Genomic DNA, 24,858 nt, shown 5'->3' on the forward strand with positions numbered 1-24,858 from the left:
GTCATCTGAGAGAAGGAAATCTCAATTAAGAAAATGCCTCTATAAGATCCAGCTATAGGGCATTTTCCTATTACTGTGGATGGGGCCTTCCCTGGGCTGGTGTCCTGGGTTCTGTAAGAAAGCAAACACAGCAAGCCAGCAAGTAGTACCTTCCATGACCTGTACATCAGCTCCTGCTTCCAGGTTCCTGCCCTGTTAAGAGTGCAATGGAAACCCTTTTCTCCTCATGTTGCTTTGATCATGCTGTTTCATCAGCATATGATACTGTCTTAGCAAGATAAATGTACTATATAAAATACTCCGCCAAGACACAGTGTCAACCTGATCAGAACTGGCACATATCTCTGAAAGTACAGACTTTAAGATAAAAAAAAAAAAAGAGATGTCATTCAGTATCCACTGGTATCTTCACTAACTACTTTTAATTAGTCACTAGCCACCCTGAAAAGAAAATTCTCTATGGATATAAAGGAAGATTCCAGAAGAACTGAGGGTAGAAAATAAGCATTTAACCTCCTTATCTTATTCCAAAAGTAAATTAAAATGTCAAGGACACAAAATAAGACAATTCCAGTAGAGCAACAGCGTAATCAAGGGTTGGAATGATATAATATCTAACTCCCAACTCAAGACTAAGTGTACCAGGTAAGATCAGCAATGAGCCTGTCTTCAAGGGTGTTGATAATTGCTCATCAAACAAAACAACAAAGCAAAAGTATGAAATAGGATGAGAAAAGTATTTCTTGAAAATCATGTTATTTTTAACCTTTCCCTAACGGAAATGCAAAACTAACGTAATTTCATAGTCTGTTGCCTTGCAACCTGGCATCAGCAGTAAAGGTGGAGAACAGAAAGAGTATCATTCTAGCATCCTTTTCCCAAGCAGCGCACAGTACAAGTATGCGTGTATATATACACACATGTATATGCTTAAATACTTTAGGAATATTTTAGATTCAAACTGATGACAAGTTATTTAACAACTTTTACACTTTGGTAATATCTGTATAATCTGACATGAAACTGAAAAGACAGCCAATGATAAATTAAGCTCTGTATTCTGCAATCTTGAGCAATTCACCTAATTTCCTCAACTTAATGAACTATAAATTGCCTTGGAGTTTTATTATAAGGAAAAGTGGTAGCTTACCTAAGAAGGACTTTAATCAAAGAAGCATGCATACACAAAATATATAATCCATGAGAGATTCCTATCTAAATGCATTTTCATTTCCTTTTTAAAAATCTATAATACTGTCCCTTTTTTAAATGCCACAGTATTTCAGCAAAATTCGTCCATCAACATACAAGTTTATTATGGAAAAATTCAAATAAAAGTTTTGAAGGAGAATCATTTCAAGAATCCATTACACGTGGTAATCTTACTCCTTTTCCAGTAAATTTACCACGCAATATACACACACACATATATATATCCTCTTTAATTATTCCAGTGAGCTCATATAATCTCCATTCATATTTTAATTATATAATGCATAACTACCTAGCTATCCTAAGTATTATGACACAGTGACAGATTAGCCTTAAAATGGAGACAATGAGTTGAGTAGTTATACTCATTATCTCTTATACTATGATGGAGACAACCAAAGGGCACAGATGAAACACCCATCATATCTGTAGACAGCTACTAAGGCCAGTAATGTTTCTTTTAAGTACAAAATCTGGGAAGGTAGAAAACAATAAATAAACCAGACAGTGGATATTTAGAGAGAGAGAGAGAGAGAGAGAGAGAGAGAGAGAGAGAGAGAACGTAACTGTGAGAAGGCTCAGCAGGTAAGGATGCTTGCTGGTAAGCCTAACGATATGTTTGTTTCACAGAACCTATGGGATAGAAGGAAATGGGCTCCAGTAAGCTGCCCTTTTCCTTCCACACATACGCTGTGGCACATGCACCTGCTACGTCTATACATCCATGTACTGATATATGCTATAATATGGTTAGACCTCAGAACCGTTATTCTCATAAGTAATAGCCAGGAGTTAAAGGTCACATAGAATACTACTGAATCTATGATATATGCATGTATATATGTAATATAATATATGCAGAGTCCAGAACCACAGAAGTACAATGTGTACTGGTGGACTGCTGGAGCCTGGCACAGTAATGGGACTGGCTGAATAGAAATAATGTTTTGATATGATATGGTATTGTATTCCTTTACCTATTAAAAAAATCACACATGTTAATCAAATCACTATACAGAAATCTTAGGGTGTGTGTGTGTGTGTACGCAAGTGTGTGTTTGTGTGTTTTTTTTTCAAGAGAGGAATTACCTGTATATCCCTGCCTGTCTTTCAACTAGCTCTATAGGACTGGCTGGCTTTGAACTCAGTGATCTATCTGCCTCTGAGTGCTGGGCCTGAAAGTATATGTTACCACAACCCAGCTACATAAGTCTTCTAAACATTGCATTATTTAACAAATGAAACAAGTCATTATCAAAAAAACATTCATTTAGCTCACACTATCCTGGAAATAAAAGCAGTGTGTATGTGTGTGTGTGTGTGTGTGTGTGTGTGTGTGTGTATGTGTGTGTAATGAATTTAATGGAAACAGTAAGTCTTCATGTTTTGTTTTGTTTTTTATAATTGAATGGTAAAGTTTTAAAAACAAAACAAAAAACTGGTGATCCATGAAGACTATTACCCTAATATAACACCATTTTGATACGCTGTTAATAGTTCATGGATTAAAATTATGTTTAGGTCAATTTCATCAGAAGTTGAATTTTGAAATTAAAATTTTCACTTTTTATTACAGAAGTCTGATCATGTTTGTTATTTTCAAATCTAGAATGTTGGCCTCTTCTTCTTCACATATCAAGTTCTTATTTATTCTTGAAAGTTCAACCCAAGTAGATCTTAAAAAGCCTCTTGTCCATTAACATTCATCTTTCTGTTTTGCCTTCAGAGCCCCAAGTTTGACTCCTTAGTTACAGCATACAGCTGTGCCCTGCTCAGCTAGGTCTATCTTGAAAGCTGAAACACACACACACACACACACACACACACACACACACACACACACACACATACACACCTTTACTTGACTTTGACTGAATAAAAAACATAGCACAGGTTTTTGAAGGAAGACTTTTAAAGCTGGGCTTGGTGCGACACTTTTAATCCCAGTATTCTTGAGGCATAGATATGGAAGTGAAAGCCTAGGGTGGCAGAGGCAGACGAAATTTGGTGAATTTGAATCCAGCCTATTTAGCTGGCAATTCTCAACGTGTGGGCCACAATCCCTCTGAGGTCATATATCAGATATCCTGCATATCAGTTATTTATATTACAATGTACAACAGCAAAATTACAGTTATGAAGCAGCAATGAAACAATTTTATGTTTGGGCTCACTACAACATGAGGAACTATATTAAAGAGCTGCAGCATTAGGAAGGTTGAGAACCACTGACTTAGTCCATTCCAGGACTTAGTCCACTCCAGCCAGAGCTACACAGTAAGACTGTGACAAAAGCCTAACAAAACACAACACAAGTTGTGTAAAAGCCTCTTATGATATACACAACTATTTTAACTATAAAATGAAGCAAGGCTCATTCTCTAAATTACTAAGTTAATAATTAACTATAGGAAATGATCAAAGGCAGAGTGTCATGTAGCAAAATCCAGATGAAAACCTCAAATTTCAATCAAGAATCATTCATGTATACGAGAAAAAGCAAATACATAGGCTCAACACGTTCTTCTCCCATCTCTATTTTCCTGGTAGAAATGGCTGTAATATTTATAAATGTGAGTGAGCTGAAGTGGACAAAGTCAGGTCAGCATTCTACATCCTTCACCAGGTAAGTGATGGATAGCCAGAGTTTTGATGGCTTCCCATACTGAATGTCAACCAAGTGGCAAAGAGAGGTGCCATCACTCAGAAACACTAGAGCAGTTCATGGAGGCACAGAAAAAAGGAAAGCCGAGTGCCTGTCTCACGTGGAAACTACAGCATTACGTAGACACATAACCATCAACTTTAAAATCTACATTAAAAAAGCAGAACCATAGAGCTAGCACTGCTAGAAGAATCTGCCAAGTCCTATGAAGACCTTAGTGCTGCCTTTTTATCTTGAACAGGTCATATGACACACCCATGATGAGTCACGTTAGTGACTGAATGACATCTTAAAGAATCCAAATCCAGGGCTAGGGAGACAGGTCAGTCAGCATAGTGCTTGCTGAAAAAGCATGCAGACTCAAGTTGATTTCCAGAACCAGATTTAAAAACAATCAGCCACAAACTAGTGTGGTGGCATTTATAACCGGTGTTGAGGAGACTCAGACACAGAGACCCTGGGGCTTGTGGTCAGGCACCTGAGTCTGTACATTCCAAGCCTGTGAGAGACCCTGTCTCAGACAACACAGAAAGCGAATGGGTAGACAGCTTCCATGGACCACCAGAGGCTGTTCACTGGTCTCCATGTGTATGCACACACACAGAGGAAAGAAAACACACACAAACAACATACACAGCAATCTAAAAGTATTTTAATTGTAAAGTTAGTATTTTTAATAACAGGAATGATTGACTTCTGAAGGAATAAAAGCTATACTTCTTCCATGACTTAAAATAAAGTTTGGGAAATAGTTCTTTTGATACCAGAAAAAGACTGTGATCAGAAATGATAGTATACTACAGGTCATATATAGATCTTCAATACTAAGGATGCAAGCAACAGCATTTTTAAATCAAGTAGTAAAGAAGCCAAATTGCACCTGCCATCTCTACAATAAACTCAACATTTATAAGATAAATTTAACAAAAAGTTCTAGTCCATGATACATAACATTATAGCATCATAAAATGCAAACTCGGAGCTCCATAAAGGCAATTCCCTACCTACCTCATTACACAGACATCTAGATGTTACTGACACTATGGCTTTGTACTGTGACATCACAGAGCGTTATGTAAAAGACACAGCCATGGACTGTTAAAGCAAACTTATTCTGGTACTCTTCTGTGCCAGTATTTACTAAGTTGACCCTTTACTGAACACCAACCTCAGTGTGATTTGCCTGACCTTCATGGCCGCACTCGATCCTGTTGAAGAATGAGCTCGGTCAATAGAAATAAAAATGCAGCTGTAACTAAAACTGCAGCATGGATAGTTTTAAAACCTCACTGCCTGTCTTGCTGGAGTGAAGACATCATGCTATGTCTGAAGGAAGGATTTGAAAGTTTCCAGTGACTGTTCAGAAAAAGTTGATGGCATTCATTTTAATTCAGTATCTCAAAAGAAACACAGCAACATATTATCCCTGAAATAACAGATGGTTCATTACTAGCCATGAATTTTTACTAAGGCACTGGATTCAACTACATATATCTGATAGAAATACAAAGCATAAGCATACATACTAAATAATTATGTCTCTCCATGGCATTCCTTTTTATTCATGATTTACTATGATCAGGAGAAGAATGATTATACTACTTAGAACTGTCATCAGTGTTTTCAAATAACATCTTAATTTTACATTGCCATTTTTAATTGCTTCTGAAAATGATGTATTTTCTGAATATTTAAAAACATTCAAAGGCAAGAGTTAACACCTCAAATGCAAGGTTTTAAGATTGTATCTTCTATCAAGTTACATGGAACAACTTAACAGGCCAGACTCTGGCACTAAGAGCTGGTAGTAAAACCGTCCCACAGCTCATCATAGCATGATTTTCAAGCACAGAATTGAGAAAAGCCATTACCACCAAAGTCTGTATTGGCATGCCGAAGAAGAGGGAAGCAGACTCAACAGGAAGGTCAAGTTGGAATGAAAACGTTTAGGAAACTCATATGTAGATCAAACTTCATCTGTTTCAGCTTAATGGTTCATTGTACTTTAAGACAATGTTTTCTGCAAAGACACGTGTGCCCAGGTTTTTTGGTTCTCTTGGTTCTCCTTGTGGAGTTCTTGTCCCCCTCCAGGTCTTATTATCCCCCCACCCCTTCTTTCATAAGATTCCCTGCACTCTGTCCAAAGTTTGGCTATGAGTCTCAGCATCTGCTTTGATACCCTGCTGTGTAGAGTCTTTCAGAGGCCTCTGTGGTAGGCTCCTGTCCTAGTCCCTGTTTTCTCCCTCTTCCGAAGTCCATTCCATTTTTCTTTCTGAGTGAGGATTGATCATCTTACCCAGGGTCCTCCTTCTTGTTTACTTTCCTTGGGTGTACAGATTTTAGTATGTTTATCCTAAATTATATGTCTAATATCCACTTATAAATGAGTATATAACTTGTGTGTCTTTCTGATTTTAGGTTATCTCATTCAGGATGTTCCATTCATTTGCTGTAAATTATATGATTTCCTTGTTTTTAATTGCTGAGTAGAATTCCATTGTGTAAATGTACCACAATTTCTGTACCCATTCTTAAGTTGAGGGACATCTGGGTTGTTTCCAGATTCTGGCTATTACGAATAAAGCTGTCATGTATGGAGATAACCTAGAACCCCTGCTCAGATGTAGCCCATGGCAGCTCTGGTTCCCTAGTAAGCCGAGTAGGGGCTGTCTCTGACATGAACTCAGTGGCTGGCTCTTTGATTACCTCACCCTAAGTGGGGAGCAGCCTTGTCAGGCCACAGAGAAAGGCAATGTAGCCAGTCCTGATGAAAGCTGATAAGCTAGGGTCAGATAAAAGGGGAGGAGGACCTCCCCTATCCATGGACTAGGGGAAGGGCATAGGAGGAGAAGAGAGAGAGAGGGTAAGAGTGTGAGGAGATGAGGGAGGGGACTACAGCTGGGATACAAAGTGAATAAATTATAATAAACAAATAATAATTAAAAATAAAATAAAACAATGCTTTCATAAATCACTCCTTTAGTTTATACATTTAGCCTGGTCTACTTCCTAATTACTTCCACATCCAGCATTCTTAACACTGTACATTAGTAAAATATGAAAATGAGATTTTCTCCCATTAAGCCCACTCAAGAGCTTACCCTCAGCTAACTGCTCAATAACATAACTGGCATATATTTACAATTGTGAATACATTTTGCAACATGAAGTCAATGAAGACATCTCTGTGTACCCAACATGCCCACAGCTTGTAGGATGCAATATGTAAACAGTGTATTTTATTATTTTTTTCAATAATACCCATTGTTTCATTTTAAACATGTTTATATTAAAATAAAAAGGATACTCTTTGTACTTAAAAATACTTAATGCAGTGACTAATAAATTATAATGTTTTATAATAGGTTAAATACATTAATACATGTTAAATTTCCTTCAACTGGACTAAAGTAAACTATGCTCACTGTTTTTTACTCTCTTGTAAAAAAACTAAATTAATGGTTTCTGGTATTGAACGTATGACAGGAGTCTACTGAGACTACTGCTAGACTCTAACTCAAAGCAAAGACTCATGACCAAACCTTTGGCAGAGTACAGGGAATCATAAGAAAGAAGGGGAGTTAGTCTGATGGGGAAAGGATAGGAGCTCCACAAGGACCAAATATATCTGGGCACAGGGTCTTTTCTGAGACTGACACTCCACCAAGGACCATGTATGGATATAACCTAGAACCTCTGCTCAGATGTAGCCTGTGGTAGCTCAGTAACCAATTGGTTTCCCATAGTGAGGGGAACAAGGACTATTTCTAACAGGAACTCAATGACTGGCTCTTTGGCCTCCCCACCCCCCAAGGGAGGAGCAGTACTGTTAGGCCACAGAGGAGAGCTTTGCAGCCAGTCCTGAAGATACCTGATAAAACAGGATCAGATGAATGGGGAGGAGGTCCCCCCTATTAGTGGACTTGGAAAGGGGCATGGTGGAGATGAGGGAGGGAGGGAGGGACGGGGAAGGAAAGAGGGATCCCACGGCTGGGATACAGAGTTAATAAAATGTAACTGATAAGAAAAAAAATAAAATAAAATTTTTATCATTAGTTACATTGTATTAACTCTGTATCCCAGCTGTATCCCACTCCCTCATTCCCTCCCAATCCCACCCTCCCTCCCTCATCTCCTCCCTGCCCCTTCCCAAGTCCACTGATGGGGGGGACCTCCTCCCCATTCATCTGATCCTGTTTTATCAGGTATCTTCAGGCCTGGCTGCAAAGTCCTCCTCTGTGGCCTACCAGGACTGCTTCTCCCTTTGGGGCTGGGGAGGTCAAAGAGCCTGCCATTGAGTTCCTGTCAGAAATAGTCCCTGTTCCCCTACTAGGGTAAAACCAATTGGTTACTGAGCTACCACGGGCTACATATGAACAGAAGTTCTAGGTTATATCCATACATGGTCCTTGGAGTATCACTCTCAGAAAAGACCCCTGTGCCCAGATATATTTGGTCCTTGTGGAGCTCCTAACTTCTCCATGTCATACTAACTCCCCCTTCTTTCATATGACACCCTGTACTCTGCTGAAGGTTTGGTTATGAGTCTTAGTATCTGCTTTGATACACTGCTAGGTATGACTTTTTAAAAATGTGTTTAAAGAGTTACATTATCATGCAATTTATGGATCTTCATTTTCTTTGAAAACTACAAAAACACGTACAGACATTTAACTTCAATTACTTAAAAATCGCTACTTTCCTCCCAGCATACTTTACCAGATCATGCTCGGCATACATTAATGTTTCCATCAACATACACTGTGACTGGACTGTCTCTTCCGTTTGCCTTTAATTTCCATTCTGGACTTGAGGGGGACAGTGACTGATATGCTACTGTCACAGTACTGTGAAGGTGATGTTTAGTATCTGCTAACATATTCACCTTCATCACAAAGTCTATACTTTCACATCATTTAGAATCTTTTAAAAACTGTGCTCATGTTGTGTTAAATAAGACCCTGAGATCCAAAGACCACATTCACTTCGCAAATTAAACAGCCAAATACTATTCATCCGTATTGTTCGGTAACTAAAACTTAGCACTGAGCTTGTTCTGAGTGCTCTCCCTGAGATCAATAACGCAGTTCTCTACAATAAAACAGCACACACATTGATACCTACCAGTTCCTTTCGTGAGATACGGCGGCTTAAAGAATTTTACAACACCATAGACATTGACAATTGATCCTTCCTTAAGTAGATTCAGTGGTGTGTATGTATAGGGAGTTACTGGAACCTAAAGAAAGAAAAGACAGTAATTATATCATTCAGTATCTACATTTTAGACAATTATGGTGATATCTGTAAATTACAAAGTATACAGCATTTAAATTAAAAGATTTATCCTAAAGAGAAGGACACCAAAATGCAAAACGGAAAGATTAAAAAATAAAAAACAAAACAAAACAAAAAACCCAAAAAGCACAGCATCCAAAGGTTACTATAGAAACCAGTTTTCCTGAAATGTTTATTCATAAGTAGCAAAATTAACACACCAGCCTGTAAGTATAACCAGCTTAAAATTTAACTAAACTTCTTTAAGAAGAAAAATATAACAATCCAGTAAAATACCAAAAGTTGGTGTATAAGTTGAAGCAATACAGAAAATACCTTTAAATATGTGCACCATCAGTATTAAAGCCTAAGAGAATCTTACTGAGGGAGGTGACTAAGCGCAGTGGGGCATGTGGGAACAATAGAGTTCTGTGCCGTGAGGTCAAGGCAATGTTTCTGTCTTAAATGTGCATTTGGCTCTACGGGTTCTTTGGTATTAAATCATCCCAGCTATCATTTAGGTACCTCTTGCCTGCCTGGAAACAAATAAACTGAAAAGATGAAACTCATACTGTAAATTGGCAGGAAATACTCCAAACAACATAATTTTTGGCTTTGGTTTTTTTTTAAAATTTATCATCACTTCAAAACTTAAGACACAATCAAAATCACCCCCAACACATACACAGACAGATATACAATTTAAAGGATTTATTTATTACTTAACCTTAAGAAAAACTGAGTTTTGATTCAGAAATCAATTGAATAAGACAATGACAAAGGAAAAGAAAGAGAAGAGAGAAGTGCTCTATAAGGCTGCATCTCCATGCTAACACGGTCACTAAATGAACATGTTAAGTTTCAGCAGCCTATCACTCCTGCCCTGCTGAAAAACAAACCTTGCACGTCACTCTGAATGACTATTTAAAAACCTACATAGGTGACTTGGTTACTTTTATGAAAGCCGATTCTTTGGTGCAGACAGAAAATACCTTTGCAATTTAATCAGTCTTTAATATACAAGGTAAGTGTAGCTCATTGATTATGATAGAATAATGCTCAGCAAAAAGAACACAAAAGAGAAGATTTGGGCTGTTAAATTAAGCTGTCAAAGTAACTGGACCCAAGATTCTGCCTTAACAAGTATGTTCCTGATACTGAGAAAAATGGGAACGCTAGCATAGCTTAAGGGGACAGGTTGGATACGTGCAACAGAGTAGGCTCCTCAGAGGATACGGGGATGACTCTATCTGAGATGCTTAGCAGTGGGGGTTAAGGGCCTGAAGTTGCCACCTCCTGTAGCTAGGTGGGACTTCCAGTGGAGGAAAGGGGCCATCAACCCACCCATAAAATATTTGACCCACAATTTGACTTGCCTACAAGGTGTGTAGGGATAAAGATGGAGTAGAGATTAAGGAAGTGACCAACCAACGAGTGGCCCAACTGGATACCCAGCCCATGAGAGAGAGCAGCCACTGACACTATTAACAAACTCGATTTTACCTACAGTTGGGACCCTAGCACAGTGGTTCTCTGAGAGGCTCCATCTAGCAACAGATGGAAACAAATGCTGAGATCCACAAGACATGGAGGGGGCAGAAGCTCCACAAGAAGATCAACGGTGTCAACTAACCTAGGCCCATGGGGACTCACAGAAATAGAAGCACTAACCAAACAACATGCACTGACTGGACCTGGGACCCCAACACATATGTAGTTGATGGGCAGCTTGGTCTTCATGAGGGTCCCTTAGCAAGAGAAGCGGGGCTGTTTCTGACATGACTTGGTTACCTGCTTTTGGATTACTTTCCCCTGCTGGGCTGCCTTGTCTGGCCTTAGTGGAAAAGGATGTGCTTAGTCCTGCTACATCCTGATATGCTAGTGTGGGTTGGCCTGGGCAATGGGGAGGCGGTACTACCCTTTCCTGAGAAGGAGCTAGGGGAAGGGGGGAAGGAGAAGAAGGTGGAAGGGTGAGAACAGGAAGAGAGTAGGGAAGGGGGCTGTGATCAGGATGTAAAGTGAATAAACTTATTAAAAGGAGACTAAACTGTAACCGTATAACTGCTTACTGATTCCAAACAGAAAAACAGAAAAAAAAAACCTTAATTAGTAATTTTCCATCCCATGAAAACTAGTCACTATACATTTATATAGCCATTTATATAGCTGCTATTCTTTTTTCAATTTTTTATTAATTAATTCAATTTACAACTCAATCACAGGCCTCTCTCTCCTATTCTCCCAGTCCACCCTCCCTCCTGCGTCAGCCCGCCCCTATTACACAGAATGGGGGAATCCCCCTACCCAGGCACCCCAGCTACTCTATTCACATGAGGACTGAGTTCATCTTCCTCCCTTGTGGCCTGGTAAGGCAGTCCTATCAGGGGGAAGTGATCAAAAAGGAGGCATAATAGTCCATGTCAGAGATATCCTTCATTCCCCTAACTAGTGGGCCAAACTGAAGCCTAAGATACCCATCGGGCTTATCTTCTTGGGGTCTGTGCACTGTAGTATGTCTATCCTGTACCATAAGACTAAAATCCGCTTATGAAGGACTATACACCATGTGTATCTTTCTGGGTCTATGTTACCTTACTCAGGATGATCTTTTCTAGTTCCATCCATTTGTCTGCAAATTTCATGATTTCTTTGTTTTTAATTGCTGAGTAGTATTCTACTGTGTAAATGAACCACAGTTTCTGTATCTGTTCCTCAGCTGAGGGACATTGATGTTGTTTCCAGTTTCTGGCCATTGTGAATAAAACTGCTATGAACATAGTTGAGCAAATTTCCTTGTATGGTGGAACATCTTTCAGTGTACACCCAGAAATGGTATAGCTGGGTCTTGAGGTATGGCTATTCCCAGTTTTCTGAGAAAGTGCCAAATTGATTTCCAAAGTGGTCATACAAGTTTGCACTCCCACCAGCAATGGAGGGGTGTTCCTTTTTCTCCACATCCTTGCCAGAATACATATAGAACTCAAGAAATTAAACACCAACAAACCAAATATTACAATTGAAAAACGGGGTACAGAGTTAAACAGAGGATTCTCAACAGAGGAACTCCGAATGGTAGGTAAGTACTTAAAGAAACGATCAATGAGCCAGCCCCTGAGTTCATGCCAGAGACAGCCCCTATTCCCCATACTAGGTAACACACTTGGACACTAAGCTGCCATGGGCTACATCTGTGCAGAGGTTTTAGGTTATCTCCATGAATGGTCCTTGGTTGGAGTATCAGTCTCAGAAAAGACCCTTGGGCCCAGATTTTTTGGTTCTGTTGCTCTCCTTGTGGAGCTCCTGTCCCCTCCAGGTTTTTCTATCTCCCCCTTCTTTCATAAGATTCCCCGCACGCTGCCCAAAGTTTGAGTGAGTCTCAGCATCTGCTTTAATAACCTGCTCGGTGAGCGTGAGCAGGAAGCAGCCTTACCAGGCCACAGAGGACGACAGTGTAGTCAGTCCTGATGAGACCTGATAGGCTAGGGTCAGACAGAAGGAGAGGAAGACTTCCTCTATCAGTGGAATGGAGGAGGGACATGGGAGGAAAAGAAGGAGGAAGAGTTAGATTGGGAGGGGATGACGGAGGGTACTACAGCTGGGATAAAGGTGAATAAAATGTAATTAATAAAAAAGTAATTAATTAAAAAAGAAATGATCAGTGTCCTTAGTCATCAGGGAAATGCAAATCAAAACGACTCTGAGATGACATCTCACACCCATCAGAATGGATGAGATAAAAAACTCAGTGACAACACTGCCTTTTTTTCAATATAAATAAGTTAACTGATTTTTCTGTTAAACTGATTAGTTGTTCTTTTACAAGTTGGGTTCATTATTTCTGAATGTGAGTTATCCATGAACATCATAAACACATTTACATAATACTTCCAAATAAGACCAACCTGAGTAACAATTTGCTTCTCCTGCTGACAGTAAAGGATGATGCCCTAACACAAGACTGCAGGTAGAAGAGGACCTCTAAATCACTTTGAACTTGAGACAAATGTTGTTAGTAGACAGTTAGGAAATGGGAGTAAGACATAAGTGTCTATTGCTGATAGGTAGGAACATGGAAACATGAACAAAACCCACAAAGCAAACAGCACTTGCAAGCACTTGGACATAACATTCTATCAGGGATCTGAAAACAGTCTGAGAAGCTGGTGCAAAGTGTCTAATATCTACAGCAATAGAAATACAGTTCTATTGGTGTAGCATCCCATCGTGCCCTAAGATAGTCTCCTTTTTCTTTTCTATTTCAATGAAGTGCTTACTGGGGCACTTTACTGCTCGAGGAGTAGTCCCGAGAGAACTAGAATATCCCTGTAGAATAGGACCTAGTGTGATAAGGCGACTGTCTGGCCAACACGACGGCAAACGGAAGATTTAAACATGACCAGTGCAGCTATAAAATGAGATTTCCTTTCCTGACTTGAGGCTTCACTGAGTTCTGCCATGCTGAGAGTATATAGCATGTGCCAACACTTCGCTGTAAGTTTTGATTTTAATAGCCTCATGTCCAGCTGCTGCAGTATTAGACAGCGTAGACCGAGGACTCATTTATTCTACTGTACTAAAACATATCCATGAGAAAGCTACAGGACACAATACCCTAAGGATAATCTGATGACATCTTCAAAAACCCTTTAGCACATAGGTCACCTATCTGAATTTCCCCAAAGACATGAAAGGCTTCTACTATGTCTTGACAGCTTAAGGCAAAGCTGATTATTCAGTGGGACAAAAGAATATGAGTTCTACGGACTGAGGATGGCCTCAGAGATAGTGTTGGCTGCCACATACAAGAGTCTTGGTTTAATCCCTAGAACCAATCAACCCCCACCCCAAAGAAAACAGTACCATAACCTCTCCTCAAACAAAAACAAACCCCATCCCTAAAAAAATGGGTTAAATGAAATATAATTTAAAGCAGTGGACAGAAATCCAGACAATTATGCCCGAAGGATGAACATGTACCTAGCAGGGCTGGGGAGATGGCTCAGCAGCTGACACACCAGTCAATGCATGTAAGGAATGGAACACCCTGTAAGAGCTGGGTGGCTTTGGCGGCCCAGCTGTAATCACAGCACTCTGGAAGCAGACGGAGGACCCAGGAGCAAGCTGGCCAACTAGACTAGAGTTAGCAAACTGTTTTAGTGTGATATCCTGTTTTAGACTGTACAGTGGACAGTGATAAATAAGACACCTGATCATCAACTGCTGCCATTTACATGTCCTTCCTGTGTCCACACACAGTAGTTTAAGATGGCTTACTGCTCTTGCATGGGACTAAGGTTTGGTGTCCAGCACCCAGATTGAGTGGCTCACAAACATCTATATCTCCAGTTCCAGAAGATGCAATGCCTTTTGGACTCTGTGTGCTCCTGCACAGAAGTGGTATACATAAACTCAAACAGGCATATACACATACACAGAAACAGTAATAATAAATAAAAAGGTAGAACACATTTATTAAATGTTATTAATGTATTGCCTCCTTTCTTGTTACATTCAGCTGTGATTATCCAACCTGCAAAAATGGCAACTTTCCTACTGCTAATAGATTACAAATTTTATAAACCAAAGAAAAATTGGTTTAAAAAGTATAGAAATCTTTTTAAAAACAATTTGTTAAATCACAACTCGGCATAAAATAACCTGCTGCAATACAAGCTGAAAAAATGAGTTTGCCTATAGTTTAATAAAAATTGCATGTTTTCTTAAAATAAGACTTGGTTTTCACCATATGTATAGCTTATGAAGATATTAGTTGATAATATAGGCAAAAAAATTGTTAATGTAAATACAGAACTATAATGCAACGCCATCCTATAAAAAGAGAAGATACTGGTTTTCCACTGGAATGGCCCCCATGTAAAAGCTGATTTACTGTAGGCTAATTTAAAATCAAAAAAATATGAAGCATATGCTTAAATGAGTGGATATCACTATAGATTAAATATCACCTTACCAAAGACATTGCTTCTGTGGAAAATTCTCTTACAGATTGATCCAAACCCTGAAAAAAAAAAAATGAGAAGACATATTTCCATGTATGTTACTTTCAATGTGACCACAGTCTTTCAAATACAGCTAACTATACATTTAACAATGCTCAAATTATCTATAATGGTATAAAGTTTGGTTCCCATGACCCATGTCACGCACTCACAACCACTGGTATCTGCAGTTCCAGGGGCCCCAACATGTTGCACTGGCCTCCATGAGTGTCTGCACTCAGATACAGACACACAGACACAAATTTCCACAATTAAAAATCGTTTTTAAAAATGTTAAGTATGTAAGATCAAATAAAAATGTAGGTAGTAAGAAGGAGGGGTGAAGTAGCAACCCCTCTCAATCTCCTTATAGCAACTACATCCACCAAAGATTAGCCACAGAGGAGGAGAATGACAATCCAAAACTGCACTAAGAGTGCAGGCAACTTTGTGTTAACTATTCCTCAGACACATTTTCTTTGCTAGTGACACTTTTAGTGGAGTACTAAATGTCTTGGACAAGAGACGAGCACATTAAAGTCTCAAACTCCGGCCTTTACGTGTGGCATCTTTAAGACTGTGAACACTGTTAAAACCAGTGAGTGTTTCCTCTTAATCTGTCTATTGCTGTTTTGTTTTGGCAAATTCAATTCAATGAGGATGTTTGAATCTCTACAATAAACAACTAAAACAACTGAGACTAAGCATTTCACCCAGACTTACCAAAATACTATTCTATCCAATTACTTTTTCCCAATAGAAACAAGACATGACAATGCCAAGGAACCACAGCTCGTTACAGTTAAATCCGTGAAGTTCCCATCTCACTGAAGCTTCTACTTCTCCCCAGCATGTGCTGAGCACTTAGGAACACAACAAACATATTCACTAATAAGTCATTTTCATGAAAAGTAAAAAATACTTTGCTTTCAACTGACCTCAGAGCAATACACTATAATTTAAATGAAAGTAAGATTTTAGCCAAAACTTTAAAATTGTATAATGTCAGGTCTGTCAGTTCTAAATTGTTTTTAATTACAGTTTATTCACTTTGTATCGCAGCTGTAGCCTCTTCCCTAATTCCCTCCCAATCCCACTCTCTCTTCCTCATCAACTCCCATACCCCTCTCTAAATTCTAATGTAAACACAGCCACAGGCACATAGACACAAACACAGAAACAGACACACACACTGCACCTGTGCTCACACATATACATGAAAATCCATGGTGGTTCATGCTTACTATTTACTAAAAACATTTTCAAGCATAAAAATTACATATACAGAAATACAAAAATGAATAAATTTATAGAAAACATATAATACCAAAGAACAACTGATTCTAACTCAAATATTTGCTCAACCTAGAAAATGGTAGGGAAATTGATAGTCAGCATTTTTGAAAATTCAAACTGAGAACACAGAAAGCAGAAATTATCATGGGCATTTTTGTTGACTCAAAAAACTGAAAATCGAGCTGGAGAGATGGCTCAGAGGGTAAGAACACTGGCTGTTCTTCCAAAGATCCTGAGTTCAATTCCTAGCAACCACATGGTGGCTCATAACCATCTATAGTGAGATCTGGCGCCTTCTTCTGGTACACAGGCACTCATGGAGGCAGAATGCTGTATAAATAATAAATAAATAAATCTTTAAGAAAAAACCTGAAAACAAAGTTCTTCACCCACTACTATGCACAAACAGGAGGACAATCATCTATCCTGTGCCAGTGCCACCAACGCTGGTTTTAGTTTCCATTATGTAGGATAGTCCTTCAGTTACTACAAAACCCCAAAACGAGTTTTGTATTTGACACTCCATTCCGGTAGAAGAAAACACACTGAAAACCAATTTATTAAATAACCGTGGGAATAGTCTCACTTGAAATTTGATCATATAAAGGAATTATTGTTAAATTATTTATACTGTAATATAGAATTATGACTGTGTATATATACCCCCAAATTAGGAAGAAGCATAGACTGATACAGACATAAGTGTTTTTTGTTACACTTAATATTATAAAACAGTGTTGGTTTCTCTTAGTTTCTCTCTTAACCCGACTATCATATAAATGAGACTCTTTATATTTGTTTATAATTTGCTTCACAAGAACTGGGCAGTTATTAGTCTATTCTTAATCCCCTAGGCTACATCCCAGGATACTTTCATTTTGTAATTTTTCTGCTCCAGCTCCTCTCTCTCCTCAGCCTTCCCAGACAGCTTCTGTGGCTGAATACCCCACTTCCTCTTCTCTAACTCCTCCTTCCCTGGCTGATAAGAAGTTCAGCTCTATTCTCTCTCCTGCTCAGTGATTGGCTGTAATCTGCCTTACTGACATAGCAGGGGACCATTGGGGAGCAGAGATTATACACCATTAAGACAGAAAATTCTTAGAACAAGGGTTGCAACCAGATATAGGGGATACAGAAATCAGCATTTGAAGTATACAATAGCCTTATGCCTACAGTTTTCATATGCTTTTTGTTAAAAGCTAGATGAGATAGGGCTGGAGAGATGGTACAGGTTGCTGCTCTGTATTACAGAGGACCCAGTTCTGTTCTCAGCTCCCACATCAGGCAGTTCATAAACACCCAAGATTCCAATCCCACACATGAGGTACATATGCAGGCACAGACATAAACAAGTAAATTTTTTAAACACTGAGGTGAATACTTAGCGTAATGGTCCTATGGCATAAACATACATATATGCATAGATAAATGAGTCTATTCTGCATCCTGAAATATGGTTTAAATTACATAATTCATAAAATTTACCTTAATACATAACACACTCAATTCAGTGGAGTACTCAAAAGATAAACTAAAGTGACCAATAACTGTGATTGTTGCCCTTGATTATTAGGCTGATTGATCTGGAATCCGTTAAGTAACACACATGCTTTGGGAAGGTCTTTGAGGACATTTCCAGGAGTAGCCATAGAGAGAAACTCTTCTGGTATACTCCAGCTAAGATTCACAGAAATCCAAAGGTCTAAGGAAAAAGCAATGTAGCTTTGCTGCCTACCTTTTCTTCCTGCTGCTCCTGCTGAGGTTTACTGACATCAGATCCCAGGTTCTTAAGTCTTCCAAAGGCTCTCCAGAAAACTGTCAGCTCTCACTCAGCAAACTGAACAGCTACAGGGTTCTCAGCCTCTCCAGCATGTAGACAGCCATCGTGAGGACCATCCAGCCTCTACAGTGTAAGCAAATAATCTACATTCTGTCAGTTCTCTTCCTCTAGAGAATTCAAATACATTGCACAAGTCAGGTGACCAATGCATGGTTATTTGCTAACGAATTCTCACTGGTTGTGCATGTTTAAAAGTTTGCATAATGAAGGCTGGCAAGTGAATCAAGTAGCTAAAGAAGCTGATGCCGAGCTTGATCACTTGAATTTGATTGTAGGGACCACATGGTGGAAGGAGAGGACAACTCCACAAGTTGTCCTTTGACCTCTATATTCCTGAACATGTAGTTTTATTTTTCATAAATGTTCTTTATCATAACAAGCAAGTAGCCTTCTAACTTTCTGAATTTTACTATCATGAAAAGTGCTGAGATTTGTCAAATACATGATTTCTGCATCAACTGATATAACCATTCCATGTTTCCCCTTTATTCAATTATGGTAATATGTTGCAATGATTTTTTTTTTTTTTTTTACATTTTTTATAACTCTGCTTGGGAGTACTCCTACTCAGTCTTGAATACTATTCATATGCTGTATCTTTACCTTGACTACTACTTGGCCAACGGTACTGCAGGCATGCATTTTTAAAATAACTAAGAATCTTATGAGCATACTGAGTTATAAAATAGAGTAACTCCTAATTACATTTAGTTTAACTGAAGGAAAAACGGAAATGTGCATTTAGTGCTTCCGCTGAATACTAAATATTGAAATGAAGTGAAAGGAGAAACCATTCCTTTATATACATGGCTAAGTTACATACTCTTCAGACTTTTGCAAATTTAATAGCATCATTTTTAGGTATCTTTTACATATGTAAAACATATTTAGCAAATTATCAAAAATGAATCTGTAAGTGAATATCATTAATAACTTTAAACCTATCTTAAAACAATAAATTAAAATTTTTATAATATAAATATAAAATTATATTATAAAATTATCCTGCCACTTTAACATGAACTTTTGCAGCTGTTTACTAATTTTTCAAAAGTAATACAGCACTGTTGACTTTTGTTTTTTTTTGTCAATTGATAAAAACTCCATACATATATAGATAAACCTATTTACAAGTTTTACCCATATAAAACTAGTTAAGTATATTTTCAGAAGCAGTTCTTTTGAAATATAATTACAAAGAAAATAATTTAAATCTTTGTACTTGAAGGATGCAAAAAAATAATAAAGACATATAATGGGTTAAACAAAATCAACAGAAATCAGGCACAGTGAAATAACACATGTCTACAATTCTAGTATTTGAGAGACTAAAGCAAGGGGACTGTAATTTCAGTCTGTCAGGACTGAAACTCTAGCACAAGTGGGCAGGGCTGTGGCTGCAGCTCAGTGGGAAAGCACAGGCACCACGTGAACAAACCCATGTTCAAACTAAAAATATGAAAGTGGGCTGGAGATAAGGCTCAGCCTTAAGATGTTATAAGCACTGGCATCTCCGCCATAGTGCCTGGGTTTGATTTTTAGTACTCACATGGTGGCTCACAACCATCTGAAGCTCCAGGTCCAGAAAACCTGATATCCTCTTCTAGCCTCTCAGAGTACCAGGCACACATGTGCTGCACAGACACACACAAAGGCAAAACATCCACAAACATAAAATAAAAAAAAGTAAAATGCTTAAGAGAGGAATGTCAAAATTTTCAGAAATGACAGACAAGAAAACTAGCAGAAAAGATTTAGTATCAATTAAATATTATCAAAGTAGAGGGAAATACAAAAAAAGAGGTGTGAAAGATACTGTGGAAAGTTCTTATTGAAAATTATAATGGAAGCTAATGGTGTACTGTGCAGAGTTAACAGATTAACACAGAAGAAAGAACTATGCTAAAATGGAAAATACAGAATGTTAATGACATATAAAGCTGACACCTGCAATATATCAAATAGGCCTCTAGCCAGAAACAACCAGGAAAAAGAAAATTATGAATACAAAAGCTAGAAATGAGCTATCACTACTAATCTTACCAACATTAAAATGCAACAAGAACAACTTTACACTGGTATATTGGTCAACATTAATGAAAAGGATAATTTCCTTTAGAAATACAAACTGCCAAAAGTTCCCTCAAGACAAAGCAGGTAAAACTGGAGGAGCCTGACCACTACCACAATGATGGCATTTACTGTTAACATTTCCCCCACAAAAATGTGACTGGGCGGGCTGGCAAGATGGCTCAGAGGTTCAGAGCACTGGCTGTTCTTCCAAAGGTCCTGAGTTCAATTCCCAGTAACCATATGGTGGCTCAGCCATCTATAGTGAGATCTGGTGCCCTCTTCTGGCGTGCAGGCAAAACACTGCAAAATCAATCAATCAATCAATCAATCAATCAATCAATCAATCCTTTTAAAAGCTGTCACTGGGCACAATTGGCTTTACTGTGGCTTACGTTAAATGTTCACAAACATTTAAGGCAGCCATAATCATTTTCCAAGCTATTCATAAAGTGAAGGGGACGGGCCACTAACAACCTTTTCATGAGAGCTACAGGGAGTATCACCATACATACATGAAGCTTCACACTACTACCCTGAGTAATGTAGAAGCAAACATCTGTAGCTAAGTGTTAAAGAACCAAACCCAAGACTATATCAAAACCAACTGTTTTCCTAAAAACGCAAGTTCGTTTTAAAAGAAAAAAAAAAAACCATTCAAGGTAAACTACATATTTGTATGCTAAATCAAGAGAACTGATTATCAGCATTCAAGGTGAATGAGTGTCTTTAGCAAAACCCAACTTCCAATTAAGTAGGAACTCTCAGTGAATTAAGATGTGAAGGCGTTTGCTCAATCCGACAGAGTCCAATAATAAAAGCAGGTATACTTATCGATAAAACATCATTTGAAAGGATTAATGATTTGCTACTGACACTCTGGGAAAATGTCTACATTTCCACAGACTGCTTTCACATACACAGTGTCCTTTATCCCTAATAGCAGTCCAAGTGGTTCTTTTTCTGGTGTCTTTCTGTCATTCGTTAATAAACAGAGACTATCTGGACGAGAAACAGAATGAGTACCTAGGTTACATTGCTGACCTCAGGGAAAGGTTAAAGTACCACACCATTAACTATGACACCTGCTGGGACTTTGGAACACAGTCAGGATCATATCAAAGGAGGTTTCTCACAGTCCTAGTCATATATAAACTGTTGTTAAACCATATGCTTTTAAACAATACACATCTAAAACCTGAAAAAAACAATATGCTGATGATATTGTAGAAGTCGTCCAAATTCTCAAAAAAATACTGATAGAAATGTGAGCAGGCATAAACACTGACAAAACTTAGTAACAGCAAATATATGGACGGCCTCAAACACACTAATGCCGCTAACAGTTATTATGTATGGTCAAGAGAAATGCATACTCCTAAAAATATGTGCAAGCATGTCTGATGCAGCCAAAAATATAAAGCTTCAACTGTCTATCAACGGCAGAACGAGACTAGAACAGATAAATGGCCATATATGTACTCCAGGGGAATGAAAATAGACAAAAAAAAAAAAAAAAAAAAAAAAATCATCTGTTAAACCTCATTAGCAAAAAGTTCATGGAAGAGATGTGCGGCCATAAAATTAAAGAAAAAGACGACTGACTAATCCACAGGTCACAAGACATTCATTATCCTTGCAGGGTAGTGACTAAAAGAGCCATCCTTATGACAACATCTTTTCTGGATTAGATACTAATTATCAGTGTGTGTTTCTTTTGTAAAAATCCTTATGATAACTCGATCACTTTCCCACAAAGACGTACATCTGAAAAACATAATAGCTTAAAGAAACAGACCTCTATGGACTGAAATACCGGAACTGTCCTACCGGAAACCCAAAACCAAGTAAGACAAGTTTCAATTGTTTGACAATCCCTCTTAATTGACAAATATAATAGATACATTAGATTTCCTCAGAAATTTCATTCTGTTTTTATAGTCTACAAGCTTAATTTGTTTTTAACAAGATATTTATATCTGCTATTACAAATTTTATAAGTATTCATTCCATTTCTTCTCTCCTCGATGGTGTAAATTCCAGGAAGCAAACATTAAATCTGGTCAACACAGTATTCCCAGTACTAACAACATGTATATTCTATTGATGGTATTAATATTTAAAAGTTCACAGTTTGTATCCCACTCACTGGTCCAGATTATCCAAACCAATTACAGGCTTTAAGTGTGACTGACTGGTAGTATCTAAATGCCCAAGGTATGCTTCCTAGCTACCCAGGATTACTTGAGTATTACTAAGGAAAGAATTCTCCCTAGATAGGAGGACAGTACAGAGTATGTTAAAGTCAAAATTTAAAGAAGGTTACTAAAATAATTTGGTCACCCTAGTCAAAGTACAAACGTCAGTTAGCTATTGCAAAAATCTCACTGTAAGAATAAATAGGCCTCCTGTAAAAGAAAAGAAATGAGAGGCAGTAGGAGAATACTACAGCAAAACTTTGGCAAAGAGAAAAGCAGCATTTCCTTACACAGACACTGTCTGCTTACATTACTGTAAACACATCACCTATTAAAAACCATTCACGTGTGTGTGTCCATCCCCATGTGAAATATAAATACATAGTTGCCTATTTCTAGATAATAATAAGTAAAAAGGTTAGCACAAATGACGTGTGTTGACACCACGTACCTAAAGCCTAACCTTCAAAACAGCTGCTGTGCCTCCACAAGGCATTAAAAAGAAGCAACTGAGTTTTCCCTGAAAGGAAAAGAAAAACAGTTAGCAAATAAAGAGCATGTTAAACATTTATAAGCAAAAGTTAGAATGGGTTTTAAAGCATTGGAATTTATGGAGTTATAGTAACACTAGCAAAAATAATGACACTTGCAGATTCAGAAGAACAGTCCCCACATAGGACTAACCAAGAGTTACTATCACAAAGATCTCTGCTACAACCACAGCCCTGCAGTTCTATCCTTGCCTAACTGGAACTTTCCCTCTAAGCTTTCTCTAGCCCATGTATTTTTTGTGCAGGAGGCAGCGTGGCTATGTCATTCTCCTGCTGACATCTAGTATGAAACTAACCCAATTTTACTTCAGCATCCAAATCCCTCAGCATACACATGGGTGCTCTTGTCAAAAAGGAAGGTTCAGTAAAAGACACTACCACCCTGAAAGTCCCAGTTCAATTTTCCTAATCTAGCATATCAAACCAAAAAGTTATCTCATGTTTACATACCATATTGCTAAACTTAGTATTAATCAGAATTAGAGATCACCTTTAATATGGTGACTAGAGCTATTTATTTTTTTACCTCAGGAAATTATTCTAGTGTATCACAAAACAATTAAATGTTTAAGTGACTGCTGGACAATTATGAGTAACATTGAAATATCCACAGTCTCCGTTGTAATGGTAAAATAAAAACCAGTCTTTCACAAAGATACTGAATATAAAACATGAGCACTCCTTTTAGGAGGAAAATGTTTTCTGAGTTAACAACCTTCTTAGCTGAATATACACATCACTGTGCTCACAATCTGGCTGGAGAACTCTGAAATCCACTTTGTGTAATTTAGTCAGTGGCTAAACTTTCTTCTGGTACCCCTCTTGCGTAATAGTTCTGTTTCACAGTGACGTACAACGAAAATTCAACTAGGGAAGCTGACAACTTGCTGCTGAGGACGCACATTTAATCAAAAGTACAGTTCGGTGTTCAGAGAACATATTTTATAACTATCGCAATTACCAACGCACAGCATGTTTCTAAGGTGTTGAAACGTAATCACTTTCCACTGAAGCCTTTGAATTTCAAGCACTTCTAAAAGCTACCTTTAAGACGTGACAGTTTCACTAACGTCACCGTGGTGCTTTAAAATGTGAGACGTGGGAGGAGGAGCAAATGTAGGTTTGGGTTTTTAATTCCTTTGGCAATGAAAACATGTGTGCGCGTGCACACTGCACCAAGTGCTTCCCGGTTCCCGTGGGTACTGGCTGCCTCCTCCTTCGCACTCGTAAACACCGTGAGAGAAATGGCACTTGATGTTCATCCGAGCACCCTGGCATCGCTGCCTAACTACCACGCCTGGACCCACCCACCCCACCCCACCCCCAAACCACTGAGAGGCACGAGGGTTCGGCTACCACTAACCGTGCGTACTAAAGCTTCAGCAAATGGTGAGCTGAAGGGTCCTCGTGAGAGTTAAACAGGGCCGCGCCGCCCGGCACCCACCGCGAACCCAAAGCGGCTCGGGCTCGCTCACCGGCGAAACCCGCGCGCGAAGCTGGGAAGCCGCGGGGCCCGACGCGCCCGTGACGTCAGCGCTGCGCCGCCGCGGGCTCACGCATGCGTACTCCGCCGGGACCGCCCTGACTCTAGCCGAGCTCTCACCCTCTAAACCCGGGAAGGAGGCGGAGCTTCTGCCGAGCCCGGATCGCAAAATTCCCGAATCCCAGGACTGGGGCCGCGGCGCAGACGTTCAAGGCCAGGCTCACGGCCCAAAATAAGAGTCTGAAACCGTGTAGCCAACGGGAGCCA

At 38.8% G+C, this 24,858-nt stretch overlaps 1 protein-coding gene across 2 annotated transcripts in view; it reads right to left on the reverse strand.

Annotated features, from left to right (window-relative positions):
• Window positions 1-24,637, reverse strand: part of Pot1 (protection of telomeres 1) — a 65,697-nt gene extending 41,060 nt beyond the window's left edge. The window contains exons 1-5 of one of the 2 annotated variants that reach the window (XM_055608184.1): window positions 24,584-24,637; window positions 23,009-23,077; window positions 18,185-18,352; window positions 15,126-15,173; window positions 9,002-9,116 (exon numbers count right to left, since the gene is read on the reverse strand). In XM_055608184.1, coding sequence (XP_055464159.1) covers window positions 9,002-9,116; window positions 15,126-15,134 — 124 coding nt within the window. In that variant the 5' untranslated portion in view covers window positions 15,135-15,173; window positions 18,185-18,352; window positions 23,009-23,077; window positions 24,584-24,637. Of the gene's footprint in view, window positions 1-9,001; window positions 9,117-15,125; window positions 15,174-18,184; window positions 18,353-23,008; window positions 23,078-24,471 lie in introns of both variants that reach the window. The other variant, XM_055608183.1, reaches the window with a different exon arrangement.
• Window positions 24,638-24,858: the final 221 nt, after the last annotated feature.

Source organism: Psammomys obesus, unplaced genomic scaffold, assembly GCF_907164565.1.
Source record: "Psammomys obesus unplaced genomic scaffold, mPsaObe1.curated_primary_1811, whole genome shotgun sequence".
NCBI lineage: Eukaryota > Metazoa > Chordata > Mammalia > Rodentia > Muridae > Psammomys > Psammomys obesus.